The sequence below is a fragment of the Nycticebus coucang genome, chromosome 6 (genome assembly GCF_027406575.1).
Source record: "Nycticebus coucang isolate mNycCou1 chromosome 6, mNycCou1.pri, whole genome shotgun sequence".
Lineage (NCBI taxonomy): Eukaryota > Metazoa > Chordata > Mammalia > Primates > Lorisidae > Nycticebus > Nycticebus coucang.
In genome coordinates, this window is record NC_069785.1 from 66,895,955 (window position 1) to 66,921,893 (window position 25,939).

The 25,939-nt window shown below is 42.5% G+C and overlaps 1 protein-coding gene and 1 pseudogene across 5 annotated transcripts in view; one reads left to right on the forward strand and one right to left on the reverse strand.

Annotated features, from left to right (window-relative positions):
* Positions 1-25,939, forward strand: part of TRIP4 (thyroid hormone receptor interactor 4) — a 96,467-nt gene that overhangs the window by 23,773 nt on the left and 46,755 nt on the right. For all 5 annotated transcript variants that reach the window (XM_053593210.1, XM_053593212.1, XM_053593213.1 and 2 more), the window contains 3 exons: positions 6,378-6,593; positions 15,190-15,316; positions 23,394-23,581. In XM_053593210.1, coding sequence (XP_053449185.1) covers positions 6,378-6,593; positions 15,190-15,316; positions 23,394-23,581 — 531 coding nt within the window. The remainder of the gene's footprint in view (positions 1-6,377; positions 6,594-15,189; positions 15,317-23,393; positions 23,582-25,939) is intronic.
* On the reverse strand, positions 7,549-7,949 carry LOC128587278 (60S ribosomal protein L32-like; annotated as a pseudogene).

Below are 25,939 nucleotides of genomic sequence, written 5' to 3' on the forward strand. Positions count from 1 at the left end.
TGGGCTCAAGCGATTCTCTTGCTTGAGCCTCCATAGTATCTGGGACAATAGGTGCCCACCACAATACCTGACTATTTTATTTTGTTTGTTTTTAGCAGGTCCAGGCTGGGTTCAAACCCACCAGCTCTGATGCATGTGGCCAGCGCCCTAACCGCTGAGCATGCGTGCCCTGACGCTATGTCTTTTTAAAAGTGATAGGTTCTCACTATATTGCTGAGGTTGGTCCTGAATTCCTGGGCTCAAGCAATCCTCCTGTCTCAGCCTCCCAAGTAGCTAGGATTGCAGTTACATACTCCTGTGTTTAGCTCTTGATGTGTTCTTTTTTCCTTCTTTTTTTTTTTTTTTTAAGACAGAGCCTCAAGCTGTGCCCTGGGTAGAGTGCCGTGGCATCACAGCTCACAGCAACCTCCAACTCCTGGGCTCAAACGATTCTCTTGCCTCTGCCTCCTAAGTAGCTGGGACTAGAGACTATTTTTTATTTTTATTTTTTTGGTTGCAGCCGTCATTGTTGTTTGGCAGGCCAGGCTGGATTCGAACCCACCAGCTCAGGTGTATGTGGCTGGCGCCTTAGCTGCTTGAGCCACAGGCGCCCAGCCTGTTGTTTTTTTTTTTGATACTTGTTTCCCTAGGTAGAATGCTATAGCATTGTAGCTTACAGCAACCTTAAATTCTTATGGTTGAGCAGTCCTCTTGCCTCAGCCCCTAAGTAGCTGGGCCTATAGGCATGCACTACTATGCTTGACTTGTTTTTCTATTTTTAATAGAGATGGGGTCTTGCTCTAGTTCAAGCTGGTCTCAAACTCCTAACTCAAGCGATCAATCCACTTAAGCCTCTCATAGTGCTATAATTAGAGGTGTGAGCTACTGCTCCCTGCCTTATTCATTTTTTATTTCCTCATTTCACTTGTTTCTCTTTTTGGGTAAAATATATGTTAAAAACCAGTTAGGGTGGCGCCTGTGGCTCAGTGAGTAGGGCGCCGGCCCCATATACCGAGGGTGGCGGGTTCAAACCCGGCCCCGGCCAAACTGCAACAAAAAAATAGCCAGGCGTTGTGGCAGGCACCTGTGGTCCCAGCTACTCAGGAGGCTGAGGCAGGAGAATCGCCTGGGCCCTGGAGTTGGAGGTTGCTGTGAGCTGTGTGACGCCATGGCACTCTACCAAGGGCAATAAGGTGAGACTCTGTCTCTACAAAAAACAAAAAAAAAACCAGTTAATAGGTGGCGCCTGTGGCTCAGTGGGTAGGGTGCCGGCCACATATATGGAGGGTGGCGGGTTCAAACCCAGCCCCAGCCAAATTGCAGCAAAAAAATAGCCAAGTGTTGTGGCGCCTATAGTCCCAGCTACTCAGGAGGCTGAGGCAGGAGAATCACCTGAGCCCCAGATTTAGAGGATGCTATGAGTTGTGTGAGGCCATGGCACTCTATCAAGGGCAACAGGGTGAGACTCTGTCTCTAAAAAAAAAAAACCAGTTAACGGTAAAGAGTGTTTAGATAGGACTTATATGCTTTCTTCTCAAATGGCCTTGTGAGAATCAGTGAGGGTCTTTAGACAGATCTTGAATGTCTTACTTACTGTTACTGACCTCAGAGTCTATTCTTGGCATTATAATCCTTTGTGGAGCTGCACCTGCTACTTTCAAAACGTTTACTTTGAACGCATGATAATGTAATTTAGAAAGCTATTCCTAGGCCGGGTGTGATGGCTCACACCTGTAATCCTAGCACTCTGGGAGGCCGAGGCAGGTGGATTGCCTGAGCTCACAGGTTCAAGACCAGCCTGAGCCAGAGCAAGACTTTGTCTCTAAAAGTGGCTGGGTGTTGTGGTAGATGCCTATAGTCCCTGCTACTTGGGAGGCTGAGGCAAGAGACTTGCTCGAGCCCAGGAATTTGAGGTTGCTGTGAGCTATGACATCACAACACTCTACTAAAGGCAACAAAGTGAGACTATCTCAAAAAAAAAAAAAAAGAAAGCTATTCTTACCCAGGTGTGGTGGCTCACACTTGTAATTGCATCAATTTGGGGAAGCTGATGTGGGAAGAGTGCTTGAGGCCAGGAGTTCAAGACCTGCCTGGGTAATATAAAAAATTAAATTAAATTGAAAAAAAAGGAAAGCTATTCCTTAAGTAAGCTCTGTTTTTTTTTTTTGTTTGTTTGTTTGTTTGTTTTTGGCCAGGGCTGGGTTTGAACCCGCCACCTCTGGCACATGGGGCTGGCGCCCTACCCCTTTGAGCCACAGGCACCGCCCCCTTAAGTAAGCTCTTCTCAAGGTGTGTAACTCATTCATATATTTACTCTCAGTCTTTCAGGTATCTCATTGGACCTTATCGTTAGAAATATAGTTTTTTTCTCTTTCATTTCCTTTTTGATAAAAGGCCTCATTATGTCACACTCAAGCTGAAGTGGTACAGTGACATGGTCATAGCTCACTGAAGCTTCAATCTCCCGGGGTCAAGTGATCCTCCTGCCTCTGAGTAACTGAGACTAGAGTCACACACCACCATGCCTGGATAGCATTTTTTGATAAATAGAAAATGGAAAAAGAATTTTCCCTATTATTGTTGCTGCTTTGCTGATGTGGTTGTGTGCACCGATTTTATTATCTACATTTTCATGTAGCACCAGTTTCCTCTTGAGTTCTCTTAAAATCTTCCCACTCTAGGGTGGCGCCTGTGGCTCAACGGAGTAGGGCGCCAGCCCCATATGCCGGAGGTTGCTGGTTCAAACCTGGCCCCAGTCAAAAACTGCAAAAAAAAAAAAAAAAAAAAAAAAAATCTTCCCACTCTAAGTCTACTTTTAAGTCCAAAATTTTGGACAGGCTCACACCTGTGATTCCAGCCCTTTGGGAGGCCAAGGCAGGAAAATCATTTGAGGCCAGGAGTTTGTGACCAATCTGGGCAACATAGGGAGACTTTATCTCTTTGAAAAACGAAACAAAAATTTAACTTGTATGGTGGCATGTGCCTCTGTAGTTTAAGCTACTCAGGAGGCTGAAGCAGGAGGATTACTTGAAACTGGGAGTTCCAGGTAACAGATTAAAGTAAACTATGATCATGCCACTGTACTCCAGTGTGGGTGATAGAATAAGAGACTGTCTTTAAAAAAAAAAGGAAAAGGCCAGGTGTGGTAGCTCATGCCTATAATCTTAGCACTTTGGGAGGCCCAGTGGGTGGATTGCTGGAGAGCGAGAGCAAGACCTCTTCTCTAAAAAATAGCTGGGGGGCGGTGTCTGTGGCTCAGTGACTAGGGCTCCGGCCCTATATACCAAGGGTGGTGGATTTGAACCCGGCCCTGGCTAAACTGCAACAAAAAATAGCTGGGCGTTGTCGTGGGCACCTGTAGTCCCAGCTACTTGGGAGGCTGAGGCAAGAGAATTACCTAAGCCCAAGAGCTGGAGGTTGCTATGAGCTGTGATGCCACAGCACTCTACCAAGGGTGATAAAGTAAGACTCTGTCTCTAAAAAATAAATAAAATATAGTTTGGCATTGTGGGAGGCACCTGCAGTCTCAGCTACTTGGGAGGCTGAGGCAAGAGGATCACTTGAACCCAAGAGTTTGAGGTTGCTGTGAGCTATGATGACACAGCACTCAACAGCAGGGCACAGAGTGAGACTTTTTCAAAAGACAAAAACAAAATAGGAAAAAAAAAAGGAAAGGCCAGGTGCAGTGGCACATGCCTGTAATCCTAACACTCTGGGAAGCCAAGATAGGTAGATTGCTTGAACTCAGGAATTTGAGACTAGCCTGAGCAAGGACAAAACCCCATCTCTAAAGGTAGCCGGACGTTGTGGTGGTTGCCTGTGGTTCCCGGCTACTTGGAAGGCAAGAAGATCACTGGAGCCCAAGAGTTTGAAATTGCTGTATGCTATGATACCATGGCATTCTACCCAGGGTAGCAAAATGAGACTCTGTCTTAAAATAAATAAAACAAAAAAACTAAAAGGAAAGGCCGGGCATGATGGCTCATGCCTATAATCCTAGCATTCTAGCAGGCGAAGGGCTGTGTTTCTTCTGAGCTCAGGGGTTAAGATTAGCCTGAGCAAGAGAGAGATCAAGAGGCCATCTTTACTTAAAATAGAAAAATCTAGACAGGTGTCATGGCAGGTATCTGCAGTCCTACTTATTTGAGAGACTGAGGCAAGAAGATTGCTTGAGCCCAAGAGTTTGAAGTTGCTGTGAGCTATGACGCACCTTACTCTACCCAGGGGCAGCAATGAGACTCTATCTCAAAAAGATAATAAAATAAAAAAATTAAGGAAAGGGCAGCGCCTGTGGCTCAGTCGGTAAGGCGCCAGCCCCAAATACCGAGGGTGGCGGGTTCAAACCCGGCCCAGCCGAACTGCAACAAAAAAAATAGCCGGGCGTTGTGGCGGGCGCCTGTAGTCCCAGCTACTCGGGAGGCTGAGGCAAGAGAATCACTTAAGCCCAGGAGTTGGAGGTTGCTGTGAGCTGTGTGAGGCCACGGCACTCTACCAAGGGCCATAAAGTGAGACTCTGTCTCTACAAAAAAAAAAAAAAAAAATTAAGGAAAGACAAAATCTATTTGTAATTCAGGTAAGCTTTAAAAAAATTGAAATTTGAAATTAATATATGCATCTGATTTCAGTATTTCCTTTAAGCCTATGTATATCAGTATTTATAGTTATAAAGATAGGCAGTCTTTTTTTTTTTTTTTTTTTTAGACAAGAGTCTCACTATGTTGCCCTCAGTAGAGTGCCGTGATGTCACACCTCACAGCAACCTCAAACTCTTGGGCTTAAGCTATTCTCTTGCTTCCATCTCCCAAGCAGCTAAGACTGCAGGCGCCTGCCGCAACACCTGGCTATTTTTTGGTTGCAGTTGCCATTGTTGTCTAACTGGCCTGGGCCGGATTCCAACCGGCCAGCTTTGGTGCATGTGGCTAGCTCTGTAACCACTGTGCTACGGGGACCGAGCCCAGAAAAGCAGTCTTAACTGGGTTTCTGATTTTGATATAATTGATCATCATTATCTGTAGAATGAAAAAGTTAGGTCATCAAGAGTTCTAGTTCTCAGTTTCTTTGTCAGTATGATCTCAGAGATAGACCTTATTGTTATATTTTGGAACTTGGACATAGTGTATTACTGAGGGACTAAAAAGTTGGGGGAGTAGTAAGTGACATAGAGGAGTAGAGTAATAATGTATCCTAAGAGTAAATAGTTAGGGCATAGGACTGAAATTTCAGGGTAGAACTCCAATAAGCAAATGGGCCTAGCAAGAATAAATTGGACCCCATAGGCTAGGTGCAGTGGTTTACGCCTCTAATCCTAACATGCTGGGAGGCCGAGGTGGATAGATTGCATCAGTGTAGGAGTTCAAGACCAGCCTGAACAAGGGTGAGACTGTCTCTAAAAATAACCAGGCATTGTGGCAGGCGCCTTTAGTCTCAGCTACTCGAGAGGTTGAGGCAAGAGAATTGCTTGAGCCCAAGAGTTTGAAGTTTCTATGAGCTATGACGCCGTGGCACTCTACTGAGGGCAACAAAGTAAGACTAAAAAAAAAAAAAAAAGAAAGAATAGATTGTTTCCCAATTACAGAGGGACTAGGGTATCAAGTACACTGCCAAACAAACAGGAACTCCAATGCAACAAAACCAGGCTGAAGCTCAGTTATCAGAAGATGTAGGCTAGACTAGTAACAAAGGTAGAACTATGGGCCAGGTGTAGCGGCTCACGCCTGCAATCCTAGCATTCTGGGAGGCTAAGGAGGATGAATTGCCTAAGCTCACAGGTTCCAGACCAGCCTGAGTAAGAGAGACTTTGCCTCTAAAATAGCTGGACTTTGTGGTGGGCACCTGCAGCCCCACCTACTTAGGAGGCTGAGGCAAGCGAATTGCTTCAGCCCAAGAGTTTGAGGTTGCTGTGAGCTATGATGCAACAGCACTCTACTAAGGATGACAAAGTGAGACTCTGTTTGAATAAAAAGAAGAAAAGGTGGAACTATGGATTAGGGTGCTATGTCTTTTCCTACCTGAGGCTGAGATTAGTTCTAGACGCTCAGGTGAACGTACAATGGAGATTAAGATAAATGCAGAATCTGGGAACCAGACAGAGATTGCCCTGGTTGGGTTTTGTAACGTGTTTGGGCATCTTTATCTGGAATAGCAGGAGTATAAGCTACATTGAAACTGGTTTTTTTTTTTTTTTGTAGAGACAGAGTTTCACTTTACCGTCTGTCCTCGGTAGAGTGCCATGATGTCACATAACTCACAGCAACCTCCAGCTCTTAGGCTTACTCTATTCTCTTGCCTCAACCTCCTGAGCAGCTGGGACTACAGGCGCAGACATTGAAACTTTTCCGTTTACCTGTCCTTGTTTATCAACAAGTGACCTAATCACCATGTGTTATTTTTTTCCTTAGCATTCGAAGGACCCAAGTCATTGATGATGAGTCAGATTACTTTGCCAGTGATTCTAACCAGTGGTTATCTAAACTTGAGCGGGAAACCCTCAAGAAGCGAGAAGAGGAGCTGAGAGAACTTCGACATGCCTCTCGACTCTCTAAGAAAGTCACCATTGACTTTGCAGGCAGGAGGATCCTAGAAGAAGAAAGTCCACTAGCAGAGTATCATAGCAGGTAAGTGAGTAGCACCAGATAGGATCTGAAAAAAGGAGTAAGTTGACTGTAAAGGATTTGTCTTATATAACAGATTTGTTATTTTGGTTGGTTTTTTTTTTTTTTTTGTAGAGACAGAGTTTCACTTTATAGCCCTCGGTAGAGTGCCGTGGCCTCACACAGCTCACAGCAACCTCCAACTCCTGGGCTTAAGCGATTCTCTTGCCTCAGCCTCCCGAGTAGCTGGGACTACAGGCGCCCGCCACAACACCCAGCTATTTTTTGGTTGCAGTTTGGCCGGGGCTGGGTTTGAACCCGTCACCCTCGGTATATGGGGCCGGCGCCTTACCGACTGAGCCACAGGCGCCACCCTATTTTGGTTGGTTTTAAAAATATGTTCATTTGAAATAGAAAACATGTAACAATAGGCAAAGCCACTTGTATCTCAGTGGTTAGGGCACCAGCCACATACACCGGGGCTGGCGGGTTCTAACCTGGCCTGGGCCTACTAAACAATAGTGACAACTACAACAAAAAAATAGCTGGGCATTGTGTCAGGCACCTGTGGTCCCAGCTGCTTGGGAGGCTGAGGCAAGAGAATCGCTTAAGCCCAAGAGTTTGAGGTTGCTGTGAGCTGTGACACCACAGCACTCTACTGAGGGCGACATAGTGAGACTTTGTTTCAAAAAAAAAAATAATGGAAAGGTACAGTGGCTCATATCTGTAATCTTAGCACTCTGGGCACCTGAGGTGGGAGAATTGCTTGAGCTCAGATGTTTAAGACCAGCCTGAGTAAAAGTAAGATCCTCTCTCTCCTAAACATAGAAAAATGAGCTGGATATCATGGTATATGCTTATATTCCCAGCTACTCAGAAGGCTGAGGCAGGAGGATCTCTTTTTTTTTTTTAAGGAAAATGCCAGGTGACAGTATTTATGGTTTTATTTAAACACAAATAGAATGTGCACATGAGCTATCTATTCATACTCTTCACTGCACAGCCTGGCATTGGGACTGGTGACTCTGATGGCCAGCTGGGCTGCTCTTTCCACAATGGCTTTGCAGTTCTTGGAGGAAACGATTTGAGCAATCTCTGTGCAGTAAGATTTGTTGCACATCAGCAGCACTCCTTGATATTGTGGATGAGGAACTTCCGGAAACTACTGGGCAGCATATGCTTTGTTTTCTTGTTGCTCCTGTAACCAGTGTTGGGCATCAAGATCTGGTCCTTGAATCTTCTCCAAACCCTATTGTCAGTATCTCTGGATTTCCACCAGTTACGCTTAATTTTGACTTATCGGTCTGACTGGTGCCGGGTAAACTTCTTGGTCCTCTTTTTGACAATCTTTGGCTTCACAAGGGGTCTGAGGATGGCCATGATGCTGAATAGGAGATGGCTCAGGAGGATCTCTTGAGTCTCAAAATTTAAGGTTGCAGTGAGTTATGATGATGCCACTAGACTCTACTCAGGTGACAGAGTGAGACTCTGTCTCATAAAAAACAAACAGGCTTGGCACTTGGCTCAAGTAGCTAGGATACCAGCCATATACACCAGAGCTGGTGGGGTTCTAATCCAGCCCGGGCCCACCAAACAGCAATTACAACTACAACAAAAAAATAGCTGGGTGTTGTAGCGAGCGCCTGTAGACCCAGCTACTTGGGAGGCTGAGGCAAGAGAATCACTTAAGCCCAAGAGTTTGAGGTTGCTGCGACCTGTGCACCATTGCATTCTACCCAGGGTGACAGCTTAAGACTCTGTCTCAAAAAAAAAAAAGTAAGAAGTAATAGAAAATTTTTTCTTTTTCGTAGAGACAGAGTCTCACTGTACCACCCTCGGTAGAGTGCCGTGGCGTCACACGGCTCACAGCAACCTCTAACTCTTGGGCTTACATGATTCTCTTGCCTCAGCCTCCCGAGCAGGTAATAGAAAATTTTGAAATGAAAAGTGAAGGGAACTTATCCTACTTGTTAATTACTGTTATTTTTTTATTTATTTGTATTTCTTTTTTTTTTTTTTGTGGAGACAGAGTCTCACTTTATGGCCCTTGGTAGAGTGCTGTGGCCTCACACAGCTCACAGCAACCTCCAACTCCTGGGCTTAAGCGATTCTCTTGCCTCAGCCTCCCGAGTAGCTGGGACTACAGGTGCCCACTACAACGCCCGGCTATTTTTTGGTTGCAGTTTGGCCGGGGCCGGGTTTGAACCTGCCACCCTCCGTATATGGGGCCGGCGCCTTACCGACTGAGCCACAGGCGCCGCCCCTATTTGTATTTATTTATTTATTTTTAGATGGAGTCTCATTATGTCGTCCTCGGTAGAGTGCTCACAGCTCACTGCAACCCCAAACTCTTGGGCTTAGCAAACCTCTTGCCTCAGCCTCCCGAGTAGCTGGGACTATAGGTGCCCGCCACAACGCCCAGCTATTTTTTTGTTGCAATTGTTGTTGAGCTGGCCTGGGCTGGGCTCGAATCCACCAGCCTCGGTGCATGTGGCTGGCACTGTGACTACTATGCTATGGGTGCCAAGCCCTATTACTTTTTTAAAAACTGTTAAGCCAGGCACAGTGACTCAACCCTGAAATCCCAGTGCTTTGAACGTTCAGGGCAGGAGGATCACTTGAGCCTCAGAGTTTGAGACCAGACTGGGGCAAGGAGTGATACCCTATCTCTACAAAAAAACTTAAAAATTTTGTTGTGGGGTGGCGCCTGTGGCTCAAAGGAGTAGGGCGCCCACCTCATGTGCCGGAGGTGGTGGGTTCAAACTCACCCGTAGCCAGAAACTGCAAAAAAAAAAAAGAAAATTTGTTGTGGATGGTGGCATGTGCTTGTAGTCCCAGCTACTCAGGAGGCTGAGGTGGGAGGATCCCTTGAGCTCAGAAGTTTATGGCTGCTGTGAAATATAATCATTCTGCTGCACTCCAGCCTGGGTGACAGAGCAATACTCTGTCTTTTAAATAAAAATAAATATATGTAAATATAAATTTCAAATATATACAATAAAAACTTTTTAAAACACTGATATGAAGTTTGAGCACAGGAATCCATGAAACATAAAACCCAGAGAGACTGGTATGTTTACATTGTATATGTGTGTATGACTGTATGTAGGTATGAATGTGAGTTAGTAATCAATAAAACTAAAACTTTTAAGCATTAAAGAAAGGATTAATGATCTGATGTTGGGATAATTTTAGTTTTTCAAAACCACCAATTTGGAAAAAAATCTAGGTTAGATCTCCACCTCAAACCATGCTATGTTACTGTTAATAAGTTTGACTAAAGAGTTAAATTTAGGCTTGGCACCTGTGGCTCAAGCAGCTAAGGCGCCAGCCATATACACTTGAGCTGGCAGGTTCGAATCCAGCCTGGGCCCGCCAAACAACAATGACGGCTACAACCAAAAAATAGCCAGGCATTGTGGTGGGCACCTATAATCCCAGCTACTTGGGAGGCAGAGGCAGGAGAATCGCTTGAGCCCAGGAGTTGGAGGTTGCTGGGAACTGTGATGCCACGGGACTCTACCCAGGGTGACAGGTTGAGGCTCTGTCTCAGAAAAAAAAAAAAGTTAAATTTAAAAGAAATAAAAGAATCAGAAAGAAATACAAAAATATAGAAGAATAGGGCGGCGCCTGTGGCTCAGTCGTTAAGGCGCCGGCCCCAAATACCGAGGGTGGCGGGTTCAAACCTGGCCCCCGCTGAACTGCAACCAAAAAATAGCCGGGCGTTGTGGCGGGCGCCTGTAGTCCCAGCTACTCGGGAGGCTGAGGCAAGAGAATCGCTTAGCCCAGGAGTTGGAGATTGCTGTGAGCTGTATGATGCCATGGCACTCTACCAAGGGCCATAAAGTGAAACTCTGTCTCTACAAAAAAAAAAAAAAAATGAGAAAAATATAGAAGAATATACTTATAGTCTTGGGATGATAAAGCCCTTTCTAAGCAAGCTACAAAACCCTAAATTCATATAGTTATATTGTAAATAAAGTTAAAAAAAGTACCAAATTCAGAGAAAATATTTTAAATGCTTCTAACAAAGGAGCAATGTCCATATAATATAAAGAAAAAGGCCTTTTTTAATTATTTTTTTCATCATTTGGGATTCATTCAGGATATGAAGAATTATGCAATTATGCTGATTGCATTTGTTAAAGTCCCTCTTATAATTGTGTTCTCCCCCCAGGAGGTGTGCCATACACCGTGACCCCCCATTCTTCTTCTCTTTCCCTCTCCCCGCTTGCTCATTTCCTACCTCCCCCTTTGTATTAGCTCATCTACTGACTTCATATTAGAATGGAACACATTGAATTTTTGCTTCTCCATTCTTGTGATGCTTTACTAATGAGAATGTGTTCAGCTTTCATTCAGGTTAATACAAAAGATGTAAAATTGGGCAGCGCCTATGGTTCAAAGGAGTAGGGCACCAGCCCCATATATTGGATGTGGCGGGTTCAAACCCGGCCCTGGCCAAAAACTGCAAAAAAAAAAAAAAAAAAAAGATGTAAAGTCTCCATCTTTTTTAGTGGCTGAATAGTATTCCACGGTATACATATACCACAACTTGTTAATCCATTCCTGGGTTGGTGGGCATTTTTTTTTTTTCTGAGAGTACTCACTCAATTGCACAGGCTAGAGTGCAGTGGCATCATCACAAATCACTGCAACCTCAAACTCTTGGGCTCAAGTGATCCTCTTGCTTTAGTGTACTGAGTAGCTGGGACTACAGGCATGCACCATCATACCCAACTACTTTATCTATTTTTTTGCAGAGATAGGGTCTCATTCTTTGATCAAGTTGCTCTTGAACTTCTAGCCTCAATCCTCTCACCTTTGAGAGGCCAAGGTGAGAGGATTGAAGTTCCGACCAAAATGCCTGCTCAGATTACAGGCATTAGCCATCGCACCTCACCTCCTGAATTTACTCCTGAATGTTAAAGAAAAAGACCAAAAGATCTTGTAGAAAAATGGACAAAGCTAAGAATAGACAATTCACAAGTGGGTAAAAGCGAATATTCAATAACATTTAAAAATATACTCAGGAAATATATATTTTAAAACATACCATTTTTTTTGCTCATTGAATTTACTAAAATCACAGATACGTTAATATTATATTATCATGTGTAGAAAGATGAGTCTATTCTCTTAACTATAGATGAGAGTATTAAAATAGTATAGCCTGCTTACTTTGTGATTCCAACTATTTAGTAGTTTCCAGGTCTTAGAGGGGAGGGAGGAATAAATAGGGGGAGCATGGAGGACATTTAAGGCAATTAATCTACTCTGTATGAAACTATAGTAGTGGTGGATATATGTCATCATCAATTTGTGTAAATCCATATAATATACAACACCAACAGTGAGCCCTAATGCAAACTGTGATCTTTGATTGATAGCCTGCCAGTGCAGATTCATCAGCTGTAACAAATGTAATGCTTTGGTGGGAATTTGATAATGGTGAAGGCTATTGTGTGTGTGTGTTTAGGGCTGGGTATGTATGGGGTATCTCTGTCTTCTCAGCTTTTCTCTGAACCTAGAACTGCTTTAAGAAATAAAGTCTCGGACAGCGCCCATTGCTCAGTGGTTAGGGCACCAGCCACATACACCGAGGCTGGTAGGTTCAAACTCAGCCTGGGCCAGCTAAAATCAGCAATGACAACTACAAAACAAAAACCATAGCCAGGCATTGTGGCGGGTGCCTGTAGTCCCTCGGCCTTGGGAGGCCGAGGCAAGAGAATCACGTAAGCCCAAGAGTTGGAGGTTGCTATGAGCTGTGATCCTACAACACTCTACCAAGGACAACATATTGAAACTCTGTCAAAAAAGGGCAGCGCCTGTGGCTCAGTGAGTAGGGCACCGGCCCCATATGCCAAGGGTGGCGGGTTCAAACCCAGCCCTGGCCAAACTGCAACAAAAAAATAGCCGGGCATTGTGGCTGGGACCTGTAGTCCCAGCTGCTCGGGAGGCTGAGGCAAGAGAATCGCGTAAGTCCAAGAGTTAGAGGTTGCTGTGAGCCGTGTGACGCCACGGCACTCTACCCGAGGGCAGTACAGTGAGACTCTGTCTCTACAAAAAAAAAAGAGCTCAACACCCATCACGGTGGTTATGGCTCCAGCCACATACACTGAGGGTGGCGGGTTCGAACTTGGCCTGGGCCAGATAAACAACCGCAACATAAAAAGAGCCAGGCCTTGTGGCGGGCGCCTGTAGTCCCAGCCACTTAGGAGGCTGAGGCAGGGGAATTACTGAAGCCTAAGAGTTTGAGGTTTCTGTGATTGTGATGCCACAGCATTCTACCAAGGGCAACATAGTGAGACTTTGTCTCAAAAAAAAAAAAAAAGAAAGTCTATTTCTCATTGTCAGTCTAAATAAAAAAAAAAAAATCAAATAAGTTTTTAAAAAGTATATTAACTTAAATAAAAACGTATAGTCTTTTAAAAGAGAAATTGGGCAATACCTTAAAATTTAAATTGTGCATGATTTTTGACTTACCAGTTATATACCAGATATCAAAATAAGTTTCTTCTTTCCCTTGTCAACGATTTCTAAAAAATATTTGTCATCTGGGCGGTGTCTTTGGCTCAGAGGCGTAGGGCACTGGCCCCACATACTGGAGGTGGCGGGTTCAAACCCAGCCCCGGCCAAAAACTGCAAAAAAAAAAAAAATATATATATATAGTCATCTAACATACAAAAATGGTTTATAATAATATTCACATTCCTTTGCTTTGGTTGTTATTCTGGTGAGTGTTTTAAAAATATATTCTTAGCTATTTGTATTGTTTCTTTTATAGTTTTTGGAGTTCTGGATACACTTACCCCTGGACCATTTCTCAAATCTATTTCTCTCCTTCAGACCCCATTGTCCCCATCCTATTTTAGACTTAACTTCTTCTAAGAAATGCTTTTACTTTTATTTTATTGTTATTTTTTAGCTTCCTGTTTTTTTTCTGCTTTTTTTTTTTCTTTGTAGAGACAGAGTTTCACTTTATGGCCCTCAGTAGAGTTCCATGGCATCACACAGCTCACAGCAACCTCCAACTCCTGGGCTTAAGCGATTCTCCTGCCTCAGCCTCCCGAGTAGCTGGGACCACAGGTGCCCGCCACAACACCCGGCTATTTTTTTTGTTGCAGTTCGGCTGGGGCCGGGCTTGAACCCGCCACCCTCGGTATATGGGGCCGGCGCCCTACCGACTGAGCCACAGGTGCCACCCTTTCTGCTTTTCTTTGGTTTGGAAATCCCTCTCCCAATTTTTGCCTTTCAAATATCTAACTCTCCTTTGAAATTACTTGGTACAACCCAAGTAGGTTGGAATAATAACTATCATATGGGTTGTGCCTGTCTATTGTAATTATTATTACAATAGTAATTATTACATCCTCTCATGTATGTTTTATCATCTGTATAGCTCTCTTCAACCTGCCACTTCAAAGCTTCTTGAAGGTAGATACCATATCCTCCACACCTATTAAGTTGCTTTGCATATAAGAGGTTCCTAATAAATATACCTTGGGCTGAATTCAAGATCAAGTTTAGCCTTTCCTATTAGTTGAAGCTTTTCATTCTGAGTGCCTCAGAATTATCATCACTATCCGCATACATTTGTCAAACATTCAATGGGGGCATGGAATACAGCAGAAAGTGCTATAGAACTACAGAATGGAACAAGATAGTTTGCCTCCAGGGCCTATGATCTCTTAATAACCAATAGGATTTTGCAGTCTTCAAATGAAAATCATCACATTCTTTTTATGGGTTTAGAGGCAAATACCTGCCTATCGTAGTTATAAGATGAGAGGTAGCTGGTGGCGCCTGTGGCTCAGTGCGTAGGATGTCAGCCACATACACTGAGGCTGGCGAGTTCAAACCTGGCCTGGGCTAGCTAAAGCAACAATGACAATTGCAACAACAACAACAACAAAAAATAGCTGGGCATTGTGGTGGGCGCCTGTAGTCCCAGCTACCTGGGAGGCTGAGGCAAGAGAATTGCTTAAGCCCAAGAGTTTGAGGTTGCTGTGAGCTGTGATGCCACAGCACTCTACCCAGGGTGACAGCTTGAGACTCTGTCTCAAAAAAAAAAAAAAAAAAAAAAGATGAGAGGTGTTCCATGATTAATGTTTAGATCGTAGATGCTCCAGGGCTTTACAGAAAGAAGTAAGCACTTTTGTGCTGGGCCTGTAGGGTGCCTTTTTAGAACTACTGAGTCTTGAAGCAGGGGTAGAATTTAGATCAACATGGAGGCATGGAGAAGGGACTGCAAAGTAGGCAGAGAACTAACTGTGTAAGGTGTGTTGAGCAGATAAGCTGCCATAGAATTCTCTTTTGTGGGGTCAGGCTATTTCTAGGCAACTTATCTAATCTTGGTATATTTAATGACCTTATTAAATAGATGAATGATTGTAGTTGCCCTGTCCATTTTCTTGGTGTTCTGGAACATTTGCTAACTCTTACTCCTTAGGGTTTTATTTTGAAAAGAGGAAGTTGGGATGGGGAGCAGGGAAGGTCTTATAGGACTCCTCTTTGAATTCCAAATTTTATTACTATTTAATCATTTTATGTTGATGTAAGGGCATTCTGAGCATAGAACATTACCAATTATTGCATCTCTTTGGTTTGTTATCACAGACTAGATGAGACAATACAGGCCATTGTCAATGGAACCTTGAACCAGCCACTGACCAAATTGGATAGAGCTTCTGAAGATCCTTTGGGAGTTCTGGTAAATCCCAGTCTGTACCAGTCCCCTCCCCAGGTTAGTGGACCTTTGCTCTGACTAATAATGAGGGAAATTTGGCTCAATATATTTTCCCTTTTAAATGTGTCTATTTCATAAGCTTTAGATAACCAATTCACTCTTTTTTTTTCTTTTTTTTTTTGGATTTTTTGGCCGGGGCTAGGTTTGAACCCGCCACCTCTGGCATATGGGACCGGCGCCCTACTCCTTGAGCCACAGGCACCGCCCCCCAATTCACTCTTATAACACACCCGCCAACCTTATTCTCTGATCCACTTTTTTCTAATTTTTATTGTAAGCACTCTGGCAAGTTGACCTGTATTATTGTCTTAGAGTTTCCCAAGAGAGGGTTTTGTTAAATACTACGTAAATTTAGAAAATAGTCTTATGGTCCTTTTGTTAATGTTCTTTCTCTTTTATAAAATACGGGTAGTCCCATAGAGTGGTGTTTGAAATTAATTTATTAATTCTCTCATTCATTGTCATTCATTTTATTGTCCAGTACACGAGCATCTACTAGTGATAAGTACAGCAGTAAATGATCAGATACTGATTCTAAATAGACTAGTAGGGGAAAAGATCTACATAAGCAGCTCTAATACTAATAGAGTATAAATTAAGTGTTGTGGAAATCCAGAGGAGAGAAAGCCTGCCTCCAGTTGAGGAAAATCAAAGGTTTTTACAGAGAAGATGGCATTCATTAAAGTAAATATTCAAGAAAATGGATGCTTAGACATGGTGGGGGAAAAAATTCCAAACAGGATGAATTGTAAGAGCAAAGATAAATGTGTACTATAAGCATATGATTTATGAATATATATATAGTTAGTAGTAAATACAGGCTACCTAGATAGGACTTATAAAGTAAATTATCATGAGAATTAGAGTAGTTAGGTAGGATGAGACACTAAAGAACTTAAATGTTGGCCAAGTACAGCGGCACATACCCTATAGTCCCAGCTACTTGGGAGCTCAGCAGGAGGATTGCTTGCACCTAGGAATTGGAGGCCAGCCTATGCAACATAGTGGACCCCCATCTCTTTTTTTTTTTGTAGAGACAGAGTCTCACTGTACTGCCCTCGGGTAGAGTGCCGTGGTGTCACACGGCTCACAGCAACCTCTAACTCTTGGGCTTACGTGATTCTCTTGCCTCAGCCTCCCGAGCAGCTGAGACTACAGGCACGTGCCACAACGCCCGGCTATTTTTCTGTTGCAGTTTGGCCGGGGCTGGGTCCGAACCCCCCACCCTCAACATATGGGGCCAGCGCCCTACTCACTGAGCCACAAGCGCCGCCCGAGACCCCCATCTCTTTTTTTTTTTTTTTTTGTAGAGACGGTCTCACTGTACTGCCCTCGGGTAGAGTGCCGTGGCGTCACACGGCTCACAGCAACCTCTAACTCTTGGGCTTACACGATTCTCTTGCCTTAGCCTCCCGAGCAGCTGGGACTACAGGCACCCGGCTTTTTTTTTTTTTGTTGTTGTTGCAGTTTGGCCGGGGCTGGGTTTGAACCCGCCACTCTTGGCATATGGGGCCGGCGCCCTACTCACTGAGCCACAGGCACCGCCCAGAGACCCCCATCTCTTAAAAACAAGGAAAAAAAGGCTGGGTGTGGTGGCTCATGCCTGTAATCCTAGCACTCTGGGAGGCCAAGGTAGGTCAATTGCCCTGCGCTCAAAGGTTCGAGACCAACCTGAGCAAGAGTGAGACCCCATCTCTAAAAATAGCAGGGTGTTGTGGTGGGCGCCTGTAGTCCTGGCTACTTGGGAAGCTGAGGCAAGAGAACCGCTTGACCCCAAGAGTTTGAGATTGCTGTGAGCTATGACACAGGGCACTCTTCAGAGGGCTGCAAAGTGAGACTATGTCTCAAAAAAACACGTTATCATCTAACCCCAGTAAGAGTAGCCCACATAACAAAATCCCCAAACCAGAAATGTTGGCGTGGATGTGGAGGAAAGGGCACACTTCTACACTGCTGGTGGGAATGCCCACTACTACCTTCCTTCTGGAAGGATGTTTGGAGAACACTTAGAGACCTAAAAATAGACCTGCCATTCGATCCTATAATTCCTTTACTAGGTTTATACCCAGAAGACCAAAAGTCACAATACAACAAAGACATCTGTACCAGAATGTTTATTGCAGCCCAATTCATAATTGCTAAGTCATGGAAGAAGCCCAAGTGCCCATCAACCCACGAATGGACTAGCAAATTGTGGTACATGTATACCATGGAATATTATGCAGCCTTAAAGAAAGATGGAGACTTTACCTCTTTCATGTTTACATGGATGGAGCTGGAACATACTCTTCTTAGCAAAGTATCTCAGGAATGGAAGAAAAAGTATCCAATGTACTCAGCCCTACTATGAAGCTAAATTATAGCTTTCACATGAAGACTATAACCCAACTATGGCACAAAACTATGGGGAAAAGGCCAAGGAAGGGGAGGGGAGGGGGGAGGTTTTGTTGGAGGGAGGGCAATGGGTGGGGCCACATCTATGGTGCATCTTAGAATGGGTACAGGCGATTGCACTAATGTACACAGCTATGATTTAACAAGAAAAAAAAAAAAAAAGAGGGAGACTTGGTGTCTGTAACTCTGTGGTTAGGGTGCCAGCCACATGCACTGGGGCTGGTAGGTTTGAACCCAGCCCAGGCCTACTAAACAACAATGACTAGCCAGGCATTGTGGTGGGTGCCTGTAGTTATGGCTACTTGGGAGGCTGAGGCAAGAGAATCGCTTAAGCCCAAGAGTTTGAGGTTGCTGTGAGCTATGATGCCATGGTACTCTACCAAGGGTGACATAGTAAAACTCTGTCTCAAAAAAAAAAAAAAAAAAAATGAGGCAATTGGATCACTTGAGCCCTAGAGTTCGAGGTTGCTGTGAGTTCTGATGCCACAGCACTCTACTCAGGGGGACAGCTTGAGACTCTGTCTCAAAAAAAAAAAGACATGAAACTATAAAAGAGAGTGCAGGGAAAATGCTTGAAGAAATTGGCCTGGGAAAATATTTTATGAGAAGGACCTCCCTGGCAATTGAAGTAACACCAAAAATATATTACTGGGATCTGATCAAACTAAAACACTTCTGCAAAACTAAGAGCACTGTAAGTAAAGCAAATAGGCAGCCTTCAGAATGGGAGAAGATTTTTCGCAGGTTATGTTCTGACAAAGGTCTGATAATTAGAACACACAGAGAACTTAAACTAATCAATAAGGGAAGAACAAACAACCTCATTTCTTTGTGGGTAAGAGACTTGAACAGAAACTTCTCTGAAGATGACAGGCAAATGGTCCACAAACACATGAAAAAATGTTCAACATCTTTAATCATCAGAGAAATGCAAATCAAAATCACTTTGAGATATCATCTAACTCCAGTAAAATTAGCCCACATCACAAAATCCCAAAACTAAAGATGTTGGCATGGATGTGGACAGAAGGGAACACTTCTACAGTGCTGGTGGGATTGCAAACTAATACGGCCTATTTGGAAAGAAGTTTGGAGAATTCTTGTTTTTTTTTTGTAGAGACAGAGTCTCACTGTACCGCCCTTGGTAGAGTGCTGTGATTTTACACAGCTCACAGCAACCTCCAGCTCTTGGGCTTATGCGATTCTCCTGCCTCAGCGTCCCGAGCAGCTGAGACTACAGGCACCCGCCACAACGCCCGGCTATTTTTTTGTTGCAGTTTGGCTGGGGCTGGGCCTGAACCCACCACCCTTGGCACATGGGGCCGGCGCCCCACTCACTGAGCCACAGGCACCACCCTAAGTTTGGAGAATTCTTAAGGTACTAAAAGTAGACCTACCATTTGATCCTTCAATTCCGCTACTAGGTATCTACCCAGATGATCAAAAATCATTTTACAACAAAGACATTTGCACCAGCATCTTTATTGCAGCCCAATTCATAATTGCCAAGTCAGGGAAGCAGCCCAGATGCCCATCGACCCATGAATGGGTTAATAAATTGTGGTATATGTACACCATGGAATACTATGCAGCCATATAAAAGGATGGAGACTTTACATCTTTTATGTTTACCTGGATGGAACTGAAGCATACTCTTTTTAGTAAAGTATCTCAAGAATGGGGAAAAAAAAGTATCCAGTGTATTCAATACTATTATGAAACTAATATATAATCACCTACACATTCATACAAATGATAAAATACAAGTGGGAGGAAAGAAGTGGGGAGAGGGAGAAGAGGGAGGGTATTTGGTGGGACCTCACCTATTGTGCATAATGCAATGGTATATTACAGATCTATTAAGAGTAGAATAGAGTATAAATGTCTGACCACAACAAATAAGTAAGTGAGATAATGGTTATGTTAATCAGTTTGATGTAAGTATTCCATATTGTATATCAAATCAGCACACTGTACCCCATAAATGTACATAGTTACGATTTAATAAAAAAAAAAAAACAAGGAAGAACTTAAATGTTTAGCTAGGAAATAACATTTTTATTTTGTAAATAAATATGTGCCATAAAAGATTTTTGAGCAGAGAGACTATGCAATCAGGGTAATGCTTTAGACAGTTTAACTGGAGACATTTATTAAGTATTATATATATGCCAGGTTCTGTGCAATTCTTTAATATCTATAATATAGTTACATGTTGTGAGTATAGTAGGACTTTGGGAGAGTGTTCATAAATCTGCTAGAGAAGTCACAAAATAAAAAATGTTTTAGGCAGCGCCCATAGCTCAGTGGGTAAGGCACCAGCCACATACACCGAGGCTGGCAGGTCCAAACATGGCCTGGGCCAGCTAAAAACCACAATGACAACTGCAACAACAACCAAAAAATAACTGGACGTTGTGGCAGGTGCCTATAGTTCCAGCTACTTGGGAGGCTGAGACAAGAGAAACACTTAAGCCCAAGAGTTTGAGGTTGCTGTGAGCTGTGACACCATGGCACTCTACCAAGGGCAACAGCTTGAGACTCTGTCTCAAAAAAAAAAAAAAAAGAAAGAAAGAAAAAATGTTTGAGAGGAGGCCTAAGGAATAAATAGAAATTTCCAAACAGACAAATCTGAGAAGGGAATTTCAGACAGAAGGTACATTGTACAAAGGCTCCCTAGTTGAAGAACATTGTGGTAATTAACTATTGTGGACTGGTAAGGAATTAGTTTCCTTTGTTAGCTGCTGTAACAAAGTACTACCTACTGGGTGATTTAAGGCAACAGAAATTTATTCTCTTACATCTTGTAGCAAAAAGCTTGAAATGAAGGTGTTGGCAGGGCCACATTCCTTGCAAAGGCTTTACAGGAAAATTCTTCCTTATTTCATTAAGCTTTTGGGCCCTAGGCGTTTCTTGGTTTGTAGTTACACTACTCTAATCCCTGCCTCTATCTTCATGTGGCCTTCCCTGTGTGTCTCTCTCTGTGCGTCTTCTCCTCTTGTAAGGACACCTGTCATTGGATTAAGGGACCACCATAATCTAGTATGCCCTGATCTTAGAATGATTATATCTAAAAGACTGTATTTCCAAATAAGGTCATATTCACATATTCCAAATGGACATAAATTTTGGAGGGATGCTACTCAATCCAGTAGGTAGGCAGCACCTGATCTTGAAGTCCTTTATGTTTCATGGGAAGGAGTTTAGGTTTTATTCCAAGGTAGGCAAAGAAGGGCTCTTGAATTTTAGCAGAAGATAGGCATGGCACTCATGTCTATGTAGAGTTGGAGGTAAGACCGAAAGCAGGGAAATTACTAAGGAAGTTATTGCATTAACACAATGGGGAGATGATGAGAGCCCAAATTAGTGTTGTCACACCAGTGGGGCAATAGAGAGTCATTTAAAGACTAAAAATATAGATGAAGAGAACTGTTAGCATGTTCAGTAATAGCATTATTGAAAGATAACAAGAGATTAATTTAGGAGAGTGGCTGCATAAACAGAGACAAGAGCTGTAGTAGAGATAGAAAAGAGAATTCAGGCTTCAGGATTGTTCAGATACCAACATTTTTATGAAATTATTTAATGGATCAATTCTTCTTCCTCTATTTTCCCATGTAAGAACTTCTATCCCTATTAGTATTTACTCCATTCTGCCTGTGTTTTGGATATTTATGTGTCTGTCTTCTACTAGGATTACAAATTCCTTGAAAGCAAAAGCCATATATTTTCATATTTTATTTGTCTCCCTAGTTTATGTGCTTTTCATATAGGTTAATAACTAATTAATATGTTTTTTAAACGTATGACATGATTAGAACCATAACATTTTATTGAGTAAGATTCTTAGAGATTTGTTTAGTCCAACCTCATCCTTTTATAGTTGAAAACCAAAACCTTTAAGGGTTAAATGATAGCCTAGGGTCTCCACACCAGCACTCTCAGTAGTTTTCTTATCTCTTTTTCTTTTCTTTTTCTTTTTTTTTTTTTTGAGACAGAGTCTCACTATGTCGCCCTTGGTAGAGTACTGTGGCGTCACAGCTCACAGCAACCTCAAACTCTTGGGGCTTAAGTGATTCTCTTGCCTCAGCCTCCCAGGTAGCTGGGACTACAGGCACCCGCCACAATGCCTGGCTATTTTTGTCTTGTTATTGTTGTAGTTTTCATTGTTGTTTAGCAGGCCCGGACTGGGTTCGAACCCGCCAGCTCTGATGTATGTGGCCAGCACCCTAACTATTGAGCTATAGGCACCAAGCCCTAGTAGTTTTTTTCAATAATTTATTAGTAGTACTATTTTGAGACAAGGTCTGATTCTAGTTGCCTAGGCTAGAATGCAATAGTGTCATTGTAGCTCATTCCAGCTTCCAGTGCCTGGACTCAAGTGATCTTCCTGCTCCAGCCTCTTGAGTAGCTGGAATTACAGGAGCATGCCCCCACACCCAGATGATTTCTTTTATTTTTTTCAGAGATAGGAGAGTCTCACAGTACTGCTCACGATGGTCTTAAATTCCTGGGCTTCAAATGATCTTCCTGCCTCAGCCTCTGGAGTAGCTGGAACTACTGGCACATGCCACCACACTCAGTTATATATAAATTATTAAATTTAAAATATTAAGACAACTAACCCCAAAACCTCACCATCCTAATAGCTTTTTTTGTTTTTTTTGAAACAGACTCACCCTGGGCAGAGTACCGTGGCATCATAGCTCACAGTAATCTTAAGCTCCTGTATATGAGCAATCCTCTTGCCTCACCTTCCTGAGTAGCTGGGACTACAGGTGCCCACCACAACAATACCCAGCTAGTTTTTCTATTTTTAGTAGAGACAAGGTCTTGTTCTTGCTCAGGCTGGTCTTGAACTTCTGAGCTCAGGCAATCCACCAGCCTAGGACTCTCATAATGCTAGGATTACAGGCATGAGCCATGGCCCCAGCATTTTTTTTTTTTAATTCTGGAGCACTTAGTCTTCCTTTGGAAAAACATTAACCTTTGTCATGTTCTTTTTGTTTGTTTTTCTTTGTCATGTTCTGACTGAACTATTCCCAAGACTCTTTAGTTTCCTATAATTACCTGTACTGTAAAATTCTCTATTCTTTTTGCATGATGGAAATCTTATTTCAGTTGTCTTCCATCCTCTCTTTCAGGAGACAAGTTGTTTATTTCAGGGTAAGACAATACTTCATAATACTCATAAATCCCATAGTCAGAACTGCTGCCTTTGATAGCATGTTTAGCTTTTTGATTGTGCTAATGTGTGACTCTGCCTCTCAAACACATGAAGAATTATGGACCAAACTGTTGAATCTTCATTTGGGTGATGGAATTATGCTGGACAATTATCCAGAATCCAATATGGATCATTAATAAATATAAAGTAGAAATAACTACAGCTCTTATGGTCTGATAGTTGTGTTGTTGCTGGAATTAGGAAGTGTTGATTGTATGGAGAGTTCAATGTTTTAATTATCCTTAAAAGTGGAACCTTGTTATCACATCAGAACTTCTACTGGATTTATACCATCTGTACCCTTCTTGGCTTTGTTTCAGACAACAATGGGATAAATTTATCTAAGAAGATATTCCCAGTATGATTTCTTCATTATTAGTGTTCATTTCATTTTGTCTACCTCATGTTCTTCCCTTACAAGACAGAACTGTATGTTTGTTTGTTTCTATGCAGTGGGTTGACCACACAAGTGCCGCCTCACAGAAGAAGGCTTTCCATTCAGCAGGACTGGGACTAGAGTTCAGTTCCTTTCAGCACCAGTTGCGAATCCAGGATCAAGAATTTCAAGAAGGCTTTGATGGTGGCTGGTGCCTCTCTATACATCAGCCCTGGGCTTCTCTGCTTGTCAGAGGAATTAAAAGGTAAGAACTGAGGCTGGGCATGATGGCTGACACCTGTAATCCCAGCACTTGGGGAGACCAAGGTAGGCGAATCACCTGAGCTCATGAGTTAGAGATCAGCCTGAGCTAGAGCAAGACCCCCATCTCTGAAAATAGCCAGGCATTATGGTGGGCACCTGTAGTCCCAGCTACTTGGGAGGCTGAAGCAAGAGAATCACTTGAGCCCAAGAGATGGAGGTTGCTGTGAACTGTGACATAACTGCACTCTACCAAGGGTAATAAAGTAAGACTCTGTCTCAAATAAATAAGTAAATGGTAAAAACAAAAATGAATCTTGGCCCTGAAAAACCTTAGAGTTGGCTCAGTGCCTTTTGCTCAGTGGTTGGGGCACCAGCCACATGCACCTGGGCTGGTGGGTTTGAACCTGGCCCGGGCCTGCTAAACAATAATGACAGCAACAACAAAAAAATAGCAGGGCATTGTGGCAGGCACCTGTAGTCCCAGCTATTTGGGAGGCTGAGGCAAGAGAATCACTTAAGCCCAAGAATTTGAGGTTGCTATGAGTTGTGACTCCATGGCACTCTACCGAGGGCGACATAATAAGACTATCTGAAAAAAGAAAAAGAAAAAAAAAAAGAAAAATCTTAGAATGACACAAACTTGATTAAAATTGTGGACTGAAATTAGTTTTCCCACTGTAGTAATGATTTATAATACTTTTCAGTAGATAGAACTTAAAACCATATATTCTTAAAACCATCTTACTGAGTTGGTAATAGGGTTTTAAAAAAAATTATTTAAAAATTAAAAAAAAATTTCAACTGACAAAAATGGTACTGAATAGCTTAAAAGGTAAACTGAGCTTTCAAAGGGTAATGATCCAACTCATTACCAATTATTATTATTTTTTTTTGAGACAGAGCCTCAAGCTGTCACCCTGGGTAGAGTGCTGTGGCATCACAGCTCACAGCAACCTCCAACTCCTGGGCTCAAGCGATTCTCCCGCCTCTGCCTCCCAAGTATCTGAGACTACAGGCACCCGCCACAATGCCTGGCTATTTTTTGGTTACAGCCATCATTGTTGTTTGGCGGGCCCAGGCTGGGTTTGAACCAGCCAGCTCAGGTGTATGTGGCTGGTGCCTTAGCCGTTTGAGCCACAGGCATCGAGCCGTCATTACCAATTATTTTATCTTTGGAAGGACGTCTATTGAAAAAATTTCTCATAGCTTTGTCTTTGTAATATACTACTCAGCAACCTTAATGGTTTGATACTATTTGAAATTTAAAGTTTTAGGCCTAGCATGGTGGCTTACACTTATAGCATTCTGGGAGACAGAGGCAGGTGGATTGCATGAGTTTACCAGTTCGCTATCAGTTTGAGGAATAGCTGGATGTTGTGGCCTGTGCCTGTAGTTCCAGCTACTTGGGAGGCTAAGGCAAGAGGATCTCTTAAGCCCAAGAGTTTGAGGTTTCTGTGACCTATGACGCACTGTACCAAGGGTGACAAAGTGAGACTCTGTCTCAAAAAAAAAAGAAAAAAGAAATTAAAATTTTTTATGCCTATTTATTCATTTTAACTGTGATTTTATTTTCTTATTTATGTATCTATTAATTTGGCTATCCATATTGAGAAAGGATTTTACCACAAATAAGTAGAACCTCTGTAAGTTGACCATCCAAAGGACTGTAACAAACTGGTTAACATAACAGCCGTGGTCAACATAAGGAACTAGGCCTACTGTACTGATAGGTATATGTGCTGCATGTCTGTTCTATGAAAATTAGGTCAACTTAAGGAGGTGGTCAATGTAGGGAGGTGATAACTATGGAAGTTCTTTTACTGTATTACCAAGCTATGTTTTACCTGTTAGTGATGGTAATAGCTTACTGTTCTATGGTTTCTTATGTTTCTTCTCAATTAAATTTTTTTTCAATTAAATTTTTTAAAATAGCCTTTTCTTTGCTTTTTTACACATGAATAGAAAATTGTAAAATACTGAAAAGTAGCTAGAAAAAGAATACCTACAATCTCACACCTAGAAATATGTATTATTAGCATTTTGGTGTGTTTATTCTTTGTCCTGTGCAAATTGTTACATGTTTGTGTTTCTTTTTTGCTTAATACTACAATACAACATTCTCATTTTCCTTCTTATTTTTTTCCTGTTAGAATTTTATGTGATTGGATATTTCCCAACTTATAACAATAAAATATCTTACATTTAAATAGAATTTTAGTTTTCAAAGTGGTACTGCTATGAAATATAGTCATGTGCTACATAGCATCTTTTTGGTAATGTACCACATATACAGCTATGGTCTCATAAGATTATAATACCATATTTTTACTGTACCCTTCCTATGTTTAAATATGTTTAA